The following is a 16,730-nucleotide window of genomic DNA, read 5'->3' as shown; positions in this document are numbered from 1 at the left end:
GCGCAGCTATCGCTCTTGCTCTGCTGGCTTCAGCGATAACTGCGCAGCTTGCTCTGGCTTTTCAGGGAGGTGGGAGAAGGGATGGAGGGCAGCTCCTCAGTCCCTTCTCCCACCTCCTGGAAAAGCCAGCAAGAGCCGCTCTATCTTTGAAGAGCCGCGCCGAGCGAGCGTGTCTGCTGCTCTTGCTGGCTTTTCTTTTTCTCCTCCTCTAAAAACTAGGTGCGTCTTATGGTTGGGTGCATCTTATAGAGCGGAAAATACAGCACTTTAGCAAACTAAACCAGTGGTATAGCTCAGAAAATTGAAAACTTTGCCTCTGTAACTTTTACACGTAGTATAATGGCTTTCGGTTGGGGCAAAATGCTTCCCGTAGTTGTTCATACAGATCTCAGTTGTTTTTGATTCTTAACTAAAAAGCTAGCTAGCGATCCAGCTGTTGTTAATAATTTTAGCGTTGAAGTAGGAAAATATCCTTTGAGAGGAGTGGTTCTTTTCTTCATTTTTATGGAAAAACCCTTTCACTGCGATTGCTTCATTTTAAAGGACAAAAGCCCATTGCTATTTCCACAGCAGGGAGACAGATTATGATTATGGCCATAGTGCTGCGTATTGGTAAGATACTCCTTTCATCCTTGTGGGAAGCAATCAAAATAAGCAATTCCAATTTCAGGAAGGGCAATTGCTGTTCTGTGGATAGTTTGTTATGTAATCTGGTTTATATGCCCAAGTGAATTCCTTTACGTTAAAACAAAAGGTTCTAATTTTCGGTGCTAGGTATTCATATTTCTATACTTAAAGCAGCGTATACGATCAGGCAAGAGAAGATGAACTTCATGGCTTTATTGGCATTGCAAACAAGATGCTGTGGTGTGTGTGTGTTTGTTTGTGCGCAAGAAGGGGCCAGAGAGAGAAGGTGGAGGGGTGCATTTTTGTGCTAAGAAGAAGGGAGGTGGTTATTTTATTGTGCTCGCATCCTTAAGCCTAGTGTACTTCCTGGAGCAGGCACCATGACTTGAAGACCTATCAATTCAAGCGGTAAAAGAGAGAAAACACAAGGGGAGGAGTTGAGACATCGTCCGTGAAATCATGTAAAGGAAGGTCACTGTAGATGTTCTTCTGTCAGCATGAGAACCACTTACCCACATGGGTGTGGGGGTACTTAAATGAACCAACTGTTTGGGTAGGGCTTGACTCTATGTGTCTAACGGGTAGAAGAGTTTGGATTTGATATCCCGCTTTATCACTACCCGAAGGAGTCTCAAAGCGGCTAACATTCTCCTTTCCCTTCCTCCCCCACAACAAACACTCTGTGAGGTGAGTGGGGCTGAGAGACTTCAGAGAAGTGTGACTGGCCCAAGGTCACCCAGCAGCTGCATGTGGAGGAGCGGAGACGCGAACCCGGTTCACCAGATTACGAGTCTATCGCTCTTAACCACTACACCACACTGGCTCTAGCAACCCCACATCTATTTTTGTATCCAGAGATGTAGATGTGTGTGTCTTTTGCATTGTTAATATTACTTACCTTTAAATGAATTCAATGGATTTTATTGATAATGTTAATATTTCTGGTAAACCACTTAGAAACTACAATCTGATTTGTTGAATGAATAAAATCTAAAGGGTACTGGATAGTACCCAGTTGGTACCACTCCACTAACTAAATGTATCTGCCAATATGATGGATTTAATAAGTGTTATTAAAAAGGGGGAAGGAGAAGGCTAAAATACATAAAAGTTGGCATACCAAGAATCTGAGAAACTTAACAGATGTCAGTAATAATTGCACTGCACAAAAATGATACATTTTAAGGAACGAAAAGGATAAAAAGAATAATCTAAGGGAAATACAGTTTCTACATTCTTACAAGAGAGGACGCAAAAAGCCTGCTCTGTTTATCTGGGAAGTGTTTTGCTATTCTACCTCATTTTCTGAGGCACTGTTGTTAACAGGTGGTGGTCCAACAGATACCAGATAATTTGAGAATGAAATGGACGGACTAATTTTGGCAGATTAATAAACGGTTTGGTGGCATGAAATATTGGAAAAGGGAAACTAATACCAACTGTGAAGCAGATTAACTTAGGCAGAGACATGACATTTTAAGTAGATTTAGTATTTCAAGTGTGCCAGAGTGGCCAGGAAACTGAATGAAGTGCAGTTAGTGTAATGGGATTTCCCACCCTTATATTTTACTTTTCCATTTTATTTTCCAAGGCACTGATGTCTGAGGCTTACTTTCTGTTGAGAGTTACTGTACTCTGGACAGTGCACGGCCTTTATGAGAGACCTGTAGTTTGCAGCTTTTCCTTTCAAAATACTTGCGAGTGGTAATCAGGAAAGGATTAGACCAGTACTAATAGAAAAACTCAACGAAACACACATGTTGGTTCTTCATAATTGATGTGCCTGTTGTAAGGATTTAAAACCCTTTTCTCCATGGGTAGTAGTGTCTTTAATTGGCAGAGATCTTCTCTTACTGTGACCACTTCTCCATTCATACCTTGTGGACACCCCACTTCAGGAAGAACAAGGATAATACATGGTCACTGAACTGAATATATGGAGGTTCTCTGAGTTTCATTAGAATCAAAACTAATTCTTACTAACAAGAGAAAAACATTGTTTTGGTGAATACATGTGATTGCTATCTGTGGGCCCCTCCCCCCATCAGAAACCTAATGTTCTGTTCCTAGAAGTGTAAGCCATTGACACTGGCACATATGGTGTTGATACATGTGTTGGAATATTGCTCAAATTACATTGTTGAGTGCTTAGACAGAACTCAATAAAGTTTACAACAAGCTGAATACCAACTCTTGTACGTGCCTATGAAGAGTGCAGTCTTAAATTACATTGGCAATGCAGTATGAGCAATTTCAAATATGGATACTTCATAATTAACATTGATTTGTGTTTAACTCTATTTCTAATGAACTGTTAATGATAAATATTAATTAAATTGAACCAAACAGGTAGCATCTTATGCATCTTGGACTTTGATATTTGTTAAACGTTCATAATGCATATAGTACATAATGATGAAAACTGAATTCCTTAATTGACTTGTCTTTATATTTATGTAGCATACTTTAAGGAAAAGCTATTTTCCACTTCAGCAGATGGATCTCTCAGGACCTGGCTCCTCGTGATGATTAATGGTTGCCTTTCAGATACAAAGGTGCTTTCTTCAGTCAAACATCTATTTCCCTTTGTCTACGCCACTCCTATGTTTTTACTTTCTGCATTCAAATAAGATTTCGGTGCTATCTGGTTAGGTCCAGTGACACAATATTGGGTGAAGGTCACCACTTCAGTCATTAGGCTCGGGGAAAAGTTTGGAACCTGACGAATGAATAGGAAAACACACCTGACTGTAGGCCCAAATACTATGATTATATGGTCAGATTATATGGGATAAGATGTCTTCTAGCCGTTGATGCAGACTTACAGTAAGGCTGAGCTTTAAACCAGGAAGTGAGATTTGTCAGGATCAGGAAGACCTGGTGAGTCTTTAGGACACTAGCAGGAAAATAGTTGTGGTTTCCTCCAGAGGGAAGCTGTTTTTCCTCTAGCAAGTCCATAACAAACCAGATGAAAAGGAAGCTCTGTGTTTCATAATGTACTGGGACACCCTATAAGCAATGGCGCAGCTAGTTAATTTTAGACCTTGGACTTAATGGTCTTATGGCACATACACTGCTTTAGATGTACTACAACTTCAGTCCTGGAGTGCAAAATTAACAATTCTCTTTTCTGCCCTTTCCTTGCCATTCCATGCTTTGCAGCTGGATCAGGAACAGGAATAAATGTGCAGTTCTTCCAATGAAGAGATTTAGAAAGTGGATCCCTCCAAGGATCAGTATTGGGACCTGTGCTTAACTTGTGCGTTAATGATCTAGAGGTGAGCAGTGAGGTGGTGAAGTTTTGCTGACACGAAATAGTTCAGGGTGGTTTAGACAAAAAGGGATTGTGAAGAGCTCCCAAAGGTTTTATCCAAATTGGGTCAGTGGGCAGTAAAGTGGCAAATGTGATTTAATGTATTTAAGCATAAATACAAGGGACAAAATTTTTTACAAATTTTACATGTATCCTAACAAGGTCTGGACAGATAGGGACTGATCAAGAATGAGACTTTGGGATTGTAGTGGATAGATCTACGAAGTGCAGATGTTGTGAAAGAGGTGAATTTCATGGTTTCTTTCTGTAGATACGTTGAACTATTGCTACATGCAACTTATGCAAATAGCTTAGGTTTGTCAGCATTTCCATAGAAATAGGGCATGCCTACATCATGTATAGGGACGCGGGTGGTGCTGTGGGTTAAACCACAGAGCCTAGCACTTGCCGATCAGAAGGTCGGCGGTTCAAATCCCCGCGACGGGGTGAGCTCCCGTCGCTCGGCCCCTGCTCCTGCCAACCTAGCAGTTCAAAAGTATGTCAAAGTGCAAGTAGATAAATAGGTACCGCTTCGGCGGGAAGGTAAACGGCGTTTCTGTGAGCTGCTCTGGTTCGCCAGAAGCGGCTTAGTCATGCTGGCCACATGACCTGAAAGCTGTACGCCGGCTCCCTCGGCCAGTAAAGTGAGATGAGTGCCGCAACCCCAGAGTCGGTCACGACTGGACCTAATGGTCAGGGGTCCTTTTACCTTTACATACAAGTATCTCTGTTTAGGATGGTGATGGTCGGTATCTGTTTTTTTGTCAAAGTTCTGCTGAAATAGTAATGTAAAAACAAATTCTAGCAGATGTTAATACTATATGTTTTTTTCATTTAAATAAAATTAGAGTTATGGCGATTTAATTTTCCATCCAGCGTGTGCCTTTTTCATAGGAGATGGGTGATAGTCTACAGGAAATTAAAGCGTGCAATTCCTTTGCGTAAGATAAGTCCGTGTACTGATACTCTCACCCTATCATTTGACTCCAGCAAAAGGAGGGACGCACCCATGTTTATGACTTTTTATACAGCATTATGATGCTACTTGCTGCTGGGTGTGTGTGACAGCCTCTTTTTAAAAGAAGTAATATATGATGCTGACCTTACTGCTTTTTGTGTATTTTGCAACTTGCTGCAATTGTCTAGTACCTAGGCAGCACACATAGGACAGTGTATAATATACCAAATAAAATATCTTACTTTGCTTTCCTATATTTTGTATTTTTCTCTCCCTGTGAATTTCCAAGATAAATAGTGCAATCAGGTTGGAAGAGGGAGAGTCAGATGCTACAATTTCATGCATTTGGTGCTGTATTTTGATGATTGTGTTATGTTATTTTGGTTTCCGTGAGCTTAAAGTCTCACGACCAAGTAAGAACTTGGTTTGTTTGATTTTGAGAAGTATGTTTTTCATTTGCACTGAAATCAAAGCACAAAAGGGGTGGCTTCAAGACCACCATGTATTTTAAAAACCATTTGCTTTTGCCTTTTTTGGTGCACAGAAAAGTACTTACCGTAGCTCACGTGATACATGTTTGGGGAAACTTCTTGTAAAGAAAGGTGAAGAAACCTCTATAAACCAGTAAATCAAATCAACTGGATCTCTGACCACCACCACACACACACACACACACACACAAAACAGCAGTCTATCAAAATAATGTTTAGGTTTTCAGAGCTGCTTTCTGTAGGAATTGGGGTTTTGAACGGAAGGCAGATTTCACACTGTTTCCTGCTTCCGAGTGCTTGCTTACCTCGCAAGTCATTTAAAAAATAATAATTGTGTTTTAAGTCTTTGGCTTCATGTGAAGAAAGCAGCACGGAAGCACTTGGAAATTCCAGTAAGATCTGCCCTAAATACTTGTTAAATTTTTATTTGGAAGCTTCCTTCTGAATCACAAAAGGGGAAGTTCATTTAATGGGGAAATAAAGAACTTGCTGCAAGGTCACCTAGGTGGCTTCTCCCTTTGCTTTATATGGTTTGCTTTGCACTTTGGAACACAGCAACTTGCAATTAGCACACAGAATTCTGGAAAGGACGCCTGCAATTCCAAAGTGAGCTTTCTGTAGCATGTGTGCTGCTTTCCTTCCTCCCTCCCTCCCCCCCTCCCCATTCTCTCAGTCCCTCCTCCCTTTCGTACCGCCTCTTCCATGCACCCTGTAGCCAGCAGCAAGACAGCTGTGTTTGATCATAAACCACTTACAACTCCAGGCTCCCTTGGAAAGGGGAAACTTTGGAGCGAGCAGCTCGTTGCGTCTTGGGTCCTGTTCTGTCCTCCACCTCCCGATCGGATCTAACCAGCGCTCTTTGAGTGGGTTTGGATGCTGTGAGTGCCTATGGGGCTCCCAAATTTTTTTCAGATGCGCTGAACTCATTTGGGAGATGCTTACCCCCCCCCGCGCGCCACGATCTTAGCTGCGAGGGGAGAATGAAGACATAAGACGGAAGCCCAGCTCTCCCAGGCAGTTTTTAGTAGCCAGGAGAGAGATCGTTACGGCTCGTCTGCCCTCCTGTCTGGCCGTGCACTCTGCAGTGTTTAAATGAGTATCTTGCAGCAATGGATTGTTTGTGAAACGGCAACCAGCTCTTCCCTCCCCCCCCCTTTTTTTTTTTGCCTCTTTCGGAGAACCCTGTGCATTGTTAATTTTTTTTTAAGGCTATCTAAATGTTGAGTGAAAATGGCTGTCTAGAGCAAAATGTGCAAGACAGGAAAAGCTCAGAGACGGAGGGGGTGTTGAATCTTCTGGAGGAGAGCTTGGAAACCTTAAAATCCATAGAAAGCAGCCAAGCCCTGGAAAGTCTAATCATGAATTCTGGAGTTGCCATGAAATATGGAAATGACTCCTCCGCAGAACTGAACGAGGTAAGCTGCTTTATTAAATGTCCTTGTGTGTGTGTGTGTTTTTTCCCCACGCTTCTTGGGTTTTGTTTTCCGAATAGAGTGAGTGTCTCCCTTTTGCGGGGGGTGGGGGGGGTTTATCCACTCTGGAAGGCAATGCAATTAAACATTAATGGGTGAATGTGCCCTTGTTCAAACTTGCAGTGCTGCCCAGGAAATGATGTGAGATTTGAATTGTAAGGATTACGTGGTAAAGGGCAAACGATTGCAACTGTACAGAGGTCCGCCTCTCTCCCCCCCCCCCCAACTTGGCATCCTGCTGCAAGGAATCCTTTTCCCCCACCTCCGGAGTGCAGCATTTTCCACACAGCATTCCTTTCTGCAGTAGGTAAAACAAGCAGAGTGAGATCCCCGTTGAAATCAAGCAGATGGCAGCTAATTTAGAATAGGAAATAAAATATTAAGACAGCAGCTTCAGCAAGAAATCATGTGACACAGTTGATTTGTATTAAGGCACACTTGGTTTAAATGCATACAATTTTACCTGGTGGTGGAAGAAATAAGTCCTGATAAGTGTTTCTTGTTTTTTTCTTGCTGGGCCAGTATTGCACTGTTTATCTTAAGTTGTTCCAAATTTGTATTCTCTTTTCTGTCAGATTTCTGAGTGCATGCCAGTATTTTATGATTTAAGACTAAAATCTTGTGCATGCTTATTCAGGAGTAAGTACCATTGAAGTTGTTGTTGTTGTTTAGTCGTTTAGTCGTGTCCGACTCTTCGTGACCCCATGGACCAGAGCACGCCAGGCACTTCTGTCCTCCACTGCCTCCCGCAGTTTGATCAAACTCATGCTAGTAGCTTCAAGAACACCATCCAACCATCTCATTCTCTGTCGTCCCCTTCTCCTTGTGCCCTCCATCTTTCCCAACATCAGGGTCTTTTCCAGGGAGTCCTCTCTTCTCATGAGGTGGCCAAAGTATTGGAGCCTCAGCTTCACGATCTGTCCTTCCAACCATTGAAGTATCCGAGACTTATTTCCAAGTCAACCTTCACAGTATGCTGCACGCCATTGTAACTCCCCAGATCTGATGACTACTAAAATGCCACGGGGCATATCACTGTCTCTCAGAAATGCTTTAAAATCTGTCACAGAGTACAGATTTTTAATGCCATATCAAAAATCATTTAAATGGTCAGTTTTGGATATGCAGTCTTGATTTGTTTTATTGCTTGTTTGCTTTATAGCTTCTTCGTATAGCATATTCTGCAGGAGGATGAAAGCTACATGGATTATGTTTATTTATAGAGTTAGTATTTCTGGCTTTTGTGCAGTTAGAAAAGGCATCAGACATAAACCTGAAATGCAAGGGACAAATTGGCATCCTGGCAAGGCTGGACAAAGGGATAAGAAATTGGTCTGGGAGGTGGAGGAGAAGGTGGCCAAGATTCAGTCAGTGGTGCTTCCATATTTTATTTGTAAGCCTATATTTTGTAAGAGAAATGAATAATTGCCTTGGATGATAACTGAGAGTTCAGTGTAAAGACACCAGACACCTTTTTTCCCTAAGTGATGGGAGTCTACTTCAGAATTCTTTGCCAAAACTCTTAATTCTGCCCAGCACTGCTATTATATGGAATACAGCGTTCTGGTTGGTTGAGTGCTTAGTTCTGTCTTGGTGTGACCTGAAGGCACATCCTGTTTAGACTGAATGGCTTGACACCTATTGCAAGTCAAAAAAACAGAATAAAAACTGCATCTTGGCATCAGTATAGTAGCAGTTGTGGATAACACTCAAGCCTGACCTTCATCATGAGTAAATGACTCAATGAATGAACTCCTAAAAACTTGCCATAATGCGGATGGGTATCTTGCACTGTAATCCTAAACACATTTGTATATTGTATCAAACTAATTTCTAAGGATCCATTTTTTCATTACCTGAGCGCTGTGGTTTCTTTCTGTTAATCCATTACATATCACTTTGGTCCACCCGTGTACAGAAGTAGACCAACGGCATGGTTACTTCTCATTCTGTTATTCTCATTGGCATTCTTAGGATGATGGTTGTGCAGCCTGGTCTTCATAAATGGTGACACAGACAGTGGCTTGTGCTGTTGCAGATGGAAACAGAATGTTATGCTTGGCAAGAAAGACAGCGATCTAACTTGGCCTAGCTTAACAGGTAAAAGGTAAAGGTACCCCTGCCCGTATGGGCCCATCTTGACAGACTCTAGGGTTGTGTGCCCATCTCACTTAAGAGGCCGGGGGCCAGCGCTGTCCGGAGACACTTCCGGGTCACGTGGCCAGCGTGACAAAGCTGCATCTGGCGAGCCAGCGCAGCACACGGAAACGCCGTTTACCTTCCCACCAGTAAGCGGTCCCTATTTATCTACTTGCACCCGGGGGTGCTTTCGAACTGCTAGGTTGGCAGGTGCTGGGACCGAGCAACGGGAGCGCACCCCGTCGCGGGGATTCGAACCGCCAACCTTTCGATCGGCAAGCCCTAGGCGCTGAGGCTTTTACCCACAGCGCCACCCGCGTCCCTAGCTTAACAGGTAGTATCCCTTAAAATACAAAATGTGTGCATTGTTACACTGATTCATTGGCTCCTGCACATTCCAGTGCCTTGGAGTGCCCTGTGGGTTTTTGGCACAGGCTGTGACCCTGCTACTGCCCCTGGCACAGATACTGCCAGCTAAGGCAGCTTTAGAAATGAATGCTGAGAACACTAGTACCAGAGTTGGGACTTAAAGCCAAGGCTGATCTCTCCAGCAATACATTTCTGGGGCAGTAGACCAGGTGGTTGTTTGGATTTTGGCTGGTTTTGAGTGTGTGTGCGAGTTTTTTACAGCAACAATATTGTATCTATATTCTGTGTTTATTGGTACTTGCTTTGCAAGTGAATGCTTTTGAGTTTCATTATTGATAGGAAGACAATGCCTTTGAATCCGTTGGAGAAAATACTTAACATTTTCATGTTCTTATGTTGCTGTATGTTAAATAATACTCTAACCAGAAAGCTGCAGTAGCATAAGTGTAATACTTCCATTAGGATTAACATGTACAGTATGTGCTTAAAATCATGAGCAAGCTTTCTGATTTTTATTTAGCCACTCCAATATATTTTTTCATAGTGTTGAGTATCTGTGCAGAGATGATGGTTTCTCCCAGGAATTCAATACTGGAGACGAATGTCTAGGATTATATATGGAAGTCATGATCTGTGCTGCTTCCCACATTTTTTAGTAATTGAATATGTTGCAAATAATTCATGAACACAAAGCTGGCTCCCTTGGCTCTAAACTTCACTGATTTATGAATGCCGTACTAATGTTAAGCTTGTGTGTGTCTGTTTTTGTTTTGCTCGATGTCTTTTGTGTGGTTTACTGAAATATGTGAGGTGCTTTATCATAATGGCTGTTGTATCTCCTTTCCTCCTGCTTCTCCTTAACCCTTCTGCTCTCTGTCATTTTCTCTCAGTCTCCTCCTGCTTCCACTCGCCTTGCCCAATGTGCTTGCTTTCTCGTGACATTTGATTACATCTACTTGGCCACCGGGAGACAGTAGTGTCACGGTCATTAAAGGAACTGGCTGTTGGCTGGACTTTTACTAGGATTATACAGTCCTACTGAGAGCGAGTTTCTTTTACAGTAATCCCACTATGTATACAAGTAGCCTGATTCACACATGAGATACACACAGGAGTTATTTGCTGGTTTAGCCTTTGGGGGCATACAGTTGTACCTTGGATCCCAAACGCCTTGTGAGTCGAACAATTTGGCTCCTTGACGCCATAAACCTGGAAGTGAGTGTTCTGGTTTGCGAACATTCTTTGGAAACTGAACATCCCACAGGGCTTCCGTGACTTCTGATTGGCTGCAGGAGCTTCCTGCAGCCAATTGGAAGCTGCACTTTTGTTTCCGAACGTTTTGGAAGTCGAATAGATTTCTGGAACGGATTCCATTTGACTTTCGAGGTACCACTGTACTCCTGTCTCCTAGTATGGATGATTAGGAATGTCAATAGGCTCAACTAGGTTATAATCAACAAGTAGCTGGATGTCAGTATCGCTTTAATACGGCAAAAAGATATTTGCACAGCAATAAGAATCATCAAGCAGACATAGAAAATGTGCATGAGAAATCAGAAATGGTCAAATCATTGGTCTTTCTAGCTCAGCAATGTTCATGCTGAGTGGCAGTGGATTTACAGGATTTCAGATAGGGCTCTCCAATTTCTACCTGTGGATAGTGGGGATTGAACATGGGACCTTCTGTATTTGAAGCAGATGTTCTGCCTTAGTCGCGAGAAGACCTCTTGGACTGTCTGGTTGGAGGAGCTTGAGTTGGAGGCTTATGATCCTTGGGAGGGACCCAATGAGCTGGGGTGAGGATTGTGTCAGGGCCCCATGAGACTGTCAGGAGCTCAGCCTACACTCGAGTAGGACCCTGGCAGAGACACATGCCCAACTGGCATGTTCCCTCCCACCTGGTCGTTTGGTAGCTTCAAAAGTTTTCTTCTGCCCAAACATCAAAGCGACCAATGCCAACCAACACCAGCACACTTAGGGATCCACAGAGTTTGTGTAGTTGCGTGACAGACCTCAGCAACTCAGCATTTTGGCTAATCTACTTTATTTACATATAAACATACACTGAGCACTGCAACATGGCTCCCTCTCTCTCTAGCATCAGACAGCAAAGAAAAAAAAAGAACAAAGGACAACAGTCCTACTTCACGGAACACAGTAACACAAACATCCTGTCTTTGTCACTTCCCACTCTGTGGAGTCAAAACATATACCGTCATGTGAAAGACATCAATCCCATGACTGCAATCATGGAGCAGGAATTCTAACAGAGACATCCGAACTGTCTGCAGCGGGACAGGGGTGGGAATGAAGCAGAAAAGGGAGTCTGATACCAGGGAGGGACCTAATGGGTTACTGTTCAGTCGTTCCATGCCAAACTCTCCTGCAGCTTTGGCTTTCAGCACTACCTGCTGACAAGCCTCCATCTACCAAGGAGATGTCAAATACTCACTCTGGTTCTGAGCTGGTATTGCCTCTTCCTTGATTGCCTAGGACGCAGATGCCCGCTGGGCAATATCTGGTTGTCAACACTGTGATATATCACCAGCTAAACATTGTGATGTACTGATATATCACAATGTCTGAAATAAGAATGGAGCTATGTAGAGCCATTGGCTAGCTTGATTGCCTGCATCAAGATTTTTGCATCACACACACACACACAGAGAGAGAGAGAGAGAGAGAGATTGTGATCTATGATATATTGCCAGGTCAAAAATTATGAAACCAATATCACAATATGGACTTCAAACCGGTTTTGGATGATAGATCCATATATCTCTCAGCCCCAGCACTGGCATGAACAGACAGCTCAAGCCCAACCTACCAGAAGCAACTCCCATTTGCTTGTGCAGTCCAAAGAAACATTCTGCTTGCTGCGTTAAAGCCATGTCTGCCCCAGGGGACATGTCAACCATTGGATCAACGTCTTAGCTCACTTAGCTGTGCTATGCACTTTCTGTGCCTTTAACACTTGGCTTGGTTATGTACCGTACTGTTTTAAGCATTAAAGTTTTTGGCAAAAACCATAATCTGATTTCGATTTCTTCATCCAGCGGGTATCAGGGCAAGTTCTACCGCTCAACTATGGCCCTTTTCCAAAAAGGCTGGGCAGGGAAAATAAAAATATCAGTTTTGAAATTGATTTGAACAGCCCCACTATCTTGACTGAAACATATTAATACAGAACATCATCTGGGCATCGGTTTTAGAGTTCGGGTGAAGATCCAGTTGTATTCTTTTAATTGTAATTTTCCCCAAGAGGGAACTATGTTGAGAATAAAGGATGTTGTCTTTCTTTAAACAGCTTTCCCCTGTAATTGCTCCCTGCAATTCCCAAAGCTTTAAATAAACCCTATTTTGCTCTAAGGAATGAATGTGGCTTGTTAGAACGGCCAAAAGGTAAAACAAATCTTGTTTCAGGACAGATAACATAAGGATGTTCTCAGTTCCAAAATATAATTTATTATCCCAACCTGAAGTTTCTGAACACTTTCCAGGACATGATTTTACTTGTTACAAGCAGTTTGGTGTATAGGTGAAGATCTGTAATGCATTAACTGGGAACAGGTTTTGTGTGAATTTCAGGTTGGAAATAGTGTGTCACAGGTGTATTGTTCCGTCCTTCATTATGTACTGTTGAGCTTGTCTGTCCTGTTTTTGGTAGACAACAATATACTGTGTCAGGGCATTGTGTAAGTTTATAATTAGCCAAAGTTACACCAAAAGCTGAAGCAGTTTTGTGGTAGCCCCTATTATGAACTTATAGTGCAACAGAGTATATGCCATTGGCCAAGATAAAAAAAAAAATGGAGGACACAAAAATGTTGTCAGATGAGAATCCAATTTTCCTAATAGTGTGATGCCTGTAAGCTTATATGTATCCATATATAATTTGTATTGCAGGTTGCTAAATCAGCACTACCTAGTGACCTTCCGCTTACGCTGTCAAGTACTTAAAAATATTATTTTGACATTGTGAAATATAACTTTAAAAATGAACGTCCCATACGACTTTAAAATCTTAGGAGTTCTGAAGGAATATTTTATTTTATTAATAAATTTATATCCTGTCCTTCCTCCCAGAGGAGCTCAAGCAATAATTTATTTCATTTTATTTAATATAACTTTTGTACATCTCGATTGTGAGAAAAGGCCTCGGAGCAATTTAAATTTGAATCATCTTTAAAAATTCCAGCACAGATGCAGACTGCGAAAGATCTCTACTGAAATGGCTTTCTGAAAGATGGAGGTCTTCAATAGGTGCCCAAAGGACAATAGAGGCGGCATCTGTCTTAATGTTCAACAGGAAGGAATTCCAAAGGGTAGGTGCCATGACATGAAAGGCCAAATTCCAATATTGTGCAGAACAGACTTCCTGATAAGGTGTTATCTAAAGAAGGCCATCTCCTGTAGAGTGCAATGATTGATTGGGTGTATAAGTGGTGAGATGGTCTTGTAGATATCCTGGTCCCCAAGCTACATTAGGGTTTTATATACCAGAACCAGCAATTTGAACTTAGCTCGGTAGATAATTGGCAACCAGTGTGATTCTTTCAACAGTGGAGTAACCTGGTAGCAAAATTCTGCACCAATGAGCAGTTGAGCTGTTGCATTTTGCATTAGCTGCAGCTTCTGGACCAATGTCAAGGGCAGCATCATGTAGAGCACATAGCAGTAATCCAACCTGGATTCCAGCACCAATCAGATATTCCCAAACCACTAAGTCAAGGTGTTCAATGTTAAAACAGGGGAGTATGATTCCAATGAGTGCATAGCGGGATTTCATTTCAGTCTGGCAATGAGGAAACACTTTGTCATTCCTTCCTGCACTGCTGGTGTAATTCCCCCTAGACCTGGCATCCCCAACCTACGGCCCTCCAGATGTTTTGGCCTACAACTCCCATGATCCCTAGCTAACAGGACCAGTGGTCAGGGATGATGGGAACTGGAGGGCCGAAGGTTGGGGATGCCTGCCTTAGACCAAGTAGGGGAAGCCCATTCTGCAGTTCCTTCCCAAAGTTGCTCCAGTCCTCAGGAAAACTCTTTATCGTTGCTGCTATAGAGAGGGGGTGTAGCATTTTCTTTGGCTACACATGCTGCTGGTGATGCAAGTAGAATGATGTTATATTAGTCATGGAAGCAATTGGGACTCTTGCCAAGTTGCTTATCTCTCTGCCTTTATGCCTTATCTGTATAAGAAAAGTTACTTTAATGAACAAAAAACAAAGATTGTACATTACTATCTCAAAACATATGTAAGGGATCATGCTGATGCTTTTCCACCTGTGGGTGTAGTAGATTTCAGAATATTAGTTATGTTATGTTTAAAAAGTAGTATCTAGTAGATTCTGGAAAATAAAATATTTTCGAATTATAAAGTATAATTATCTTTTGGTAGGTTTGTTAAATTGAACTAGTTACTTTTACATTTTGGTTTTTAGGAACTTTCTTTTGACCGCTCTGGTGGAAATATCAGTTACTATCAATCTTAACATATGCTACCTAGTACCGTATTTACACAAATCTAATAAGCACTTCAGTTTTCAAAACCTTGGAACCAAAAAAGCATTTGCTGGCACAATCAAATCTAATGCACAACCTAATTTTCACGATGTAATTAGGCCAAAAAAGGTGCACATTGCATTCAAGTAAATACAATATTATCATCTCCTAGTCACTAAAGTGAATTATTGGTATCCATTAACAATGTGGCAGCCATTGGTGTTTCCTTGGTTGATAAAATATTTGACTCTAATAGATTTATCGAGAGGATGGAATCTTTTTTGGTAACTTGGGAATTCTGATTGGAACATTCTCCTGGCATTTTTCAGAATCTGCCATTGTTTTCATTAATTTGCTTACAACATCTTGCATGAACCCTCTCTATTATGGCAATAGTTAACCAATTCATACCAGTCATATCCAGGCACAGGACATTTTGTTGACTTAAGGCAAAGGACAAAATCTCTCTTTCCCTTCTCCCTTCCATGTGCTAAAGCCACATGAGTTGACAGCTGAATCTTATTTCAGTACCAGCTAAAATATATTATCCTTCGCCATAGCTGAGGGCAGAAAGGCAACTTACAGGGTGCAAGGCAGACCAGATCTGTCCTCTTAACAGAGAGAAACACATGAAGGGTTCAGGAGGAATATCTGGTGAGCCACTACAGCTCACTACCTAAGGCAGTGGCTGGCTGCCTTACTCTGCCCAGTGGTATTGTTGGCCCTGAATCTTATAAAGGAAACACATATGGATGAAAGAGGCTATGACTCAGGGGTCTCCAACGTATTTGGGCACATTTGCACACCAGAGAAACGGTTGCGTGTGCCACATACATGAAACAGCTTTCTCCTCCTCGGCTGCAGTTTCTTGAAATCAGCTTCCATGGTGCAGTTAGCCTTGGAAAAAGCTGCATTCGGCTAAAGAGGAATTCTTTCAGTGGCATGGGGATGGGACCCCTTGAGCACACAAAAGGCCTCTAAGGCTGCCTGTGTGCCCTCAGGCAGTGGGGTAGCAGGGGGCGGGCACAGGGGCAGTTGCCCCGTGCACAAAATTGTTAGGGCCGCAAAATTTAAACACCTGGTGCTGCCTCAATACAGCTGCGTACTTCCGTCACTAGGCTTCATTGAAAACGACTTCTCCATGCAAACCAGGAAGGGACCTCTCCACACAATGGAACAACTCTTCTTTTCTCATCTCTGCAGCTTCAATCTTCTGGGTAACGCAGACTCCATTAGGCAGTTGAATGTGCATGCATACTGCATCAGTTTCGCTCTCTCCCACCCCTTCTGCGCAGCCCTGTGTGCTGACAGCCTACGCTACGCAACTGCCCTCGGGTGCTATGTCCGTTACCCCTGTGCTGTGTAGAACTATGGTCCAATGTGACCATCAACAAAATTTGCATGTGTGCAGACACATGGATTTTAACTGAAGTGAGCAAATGACAGCGTTGAAGGAAATGGTAGTGGACTTAGAGCCAGCTGAAATTCAAATTGAGTTGACTTGGGCTGGGAAAAGAGAAATGAAAATGGAACTCTGTTTGTGGCTTTCACACAATTCTGTAATACATGCAGAGAATGTCAGCAAAGATTGCGGTCTGCCTTTGCTTCATGTTGTTGCAGATGCTTTGTTTGGTAGTTTGCTGAATGAATGAGGTATAGCTTGTCTTCATCTGTCCCTGTGTAGCTGAGCTCAGATAGTATTGCTCTGCTTTCGATGAAATGTAATATTAGCACTATTTATCCATTTTTAAATTGGCATCTTCAAGATGGCCCAGTTAATGAATGATGGAAAAGTAGCAACCAGAGGGTTATCTAATTTTCAAAAAATGAATAGATGTAAGGGATGGTTTTTTATG

The 16,730-nt window shown here is 42.3% G+C and overlaps 1 protein-coding gene across 4 annotated transcripts in view; it reads left to right on the top strand.

The window, feature by feature from the left end:
• The window catches only part of MCC (MCC regulator of WNT signaling pathway), a 206,151-nt gene that overhangs the window by 56,602 nt on the left and 132,819 nt on the right, over positions 1 to 16,730 (top strand). Inside the window, exon 1 of one of the 4 annotated variants that reach the window (XM_082191556.1) lies at positions 6,110 to 6,804. The exons of the other annotated variants lie outside the window; for them this stretch is intronic. Coding sequence (XP_082047682.1) covers positions 6,607 to 6,804 — 198 coding nt within the window. The 5' untranslated portion in view covers positions 6,110 to 6,606. Of the gene's footprint in view, positions 1 to 6,109; positions 6,805 to 16,730 lie in introns of those variants that run through there. 4 annotated transcript variants of the gene reach the window in all.

Source organism: Podarcis vaucheri (assembly GCF_965113315.1).
Source record: "Podarcis vaucheri genome assembly, chromosome: 11".
NCBI lineage: Eukaryota > Metazoa > Chordata > Lepidosauria > Squamata > Lacertidae > Podarcis > Podarcis vaucheri.
The sequence above is the reverse complement of the archived record's forward strand: the minus strand, read 5'-3'. Positions and strand labels throughout refer to the sequence as shown.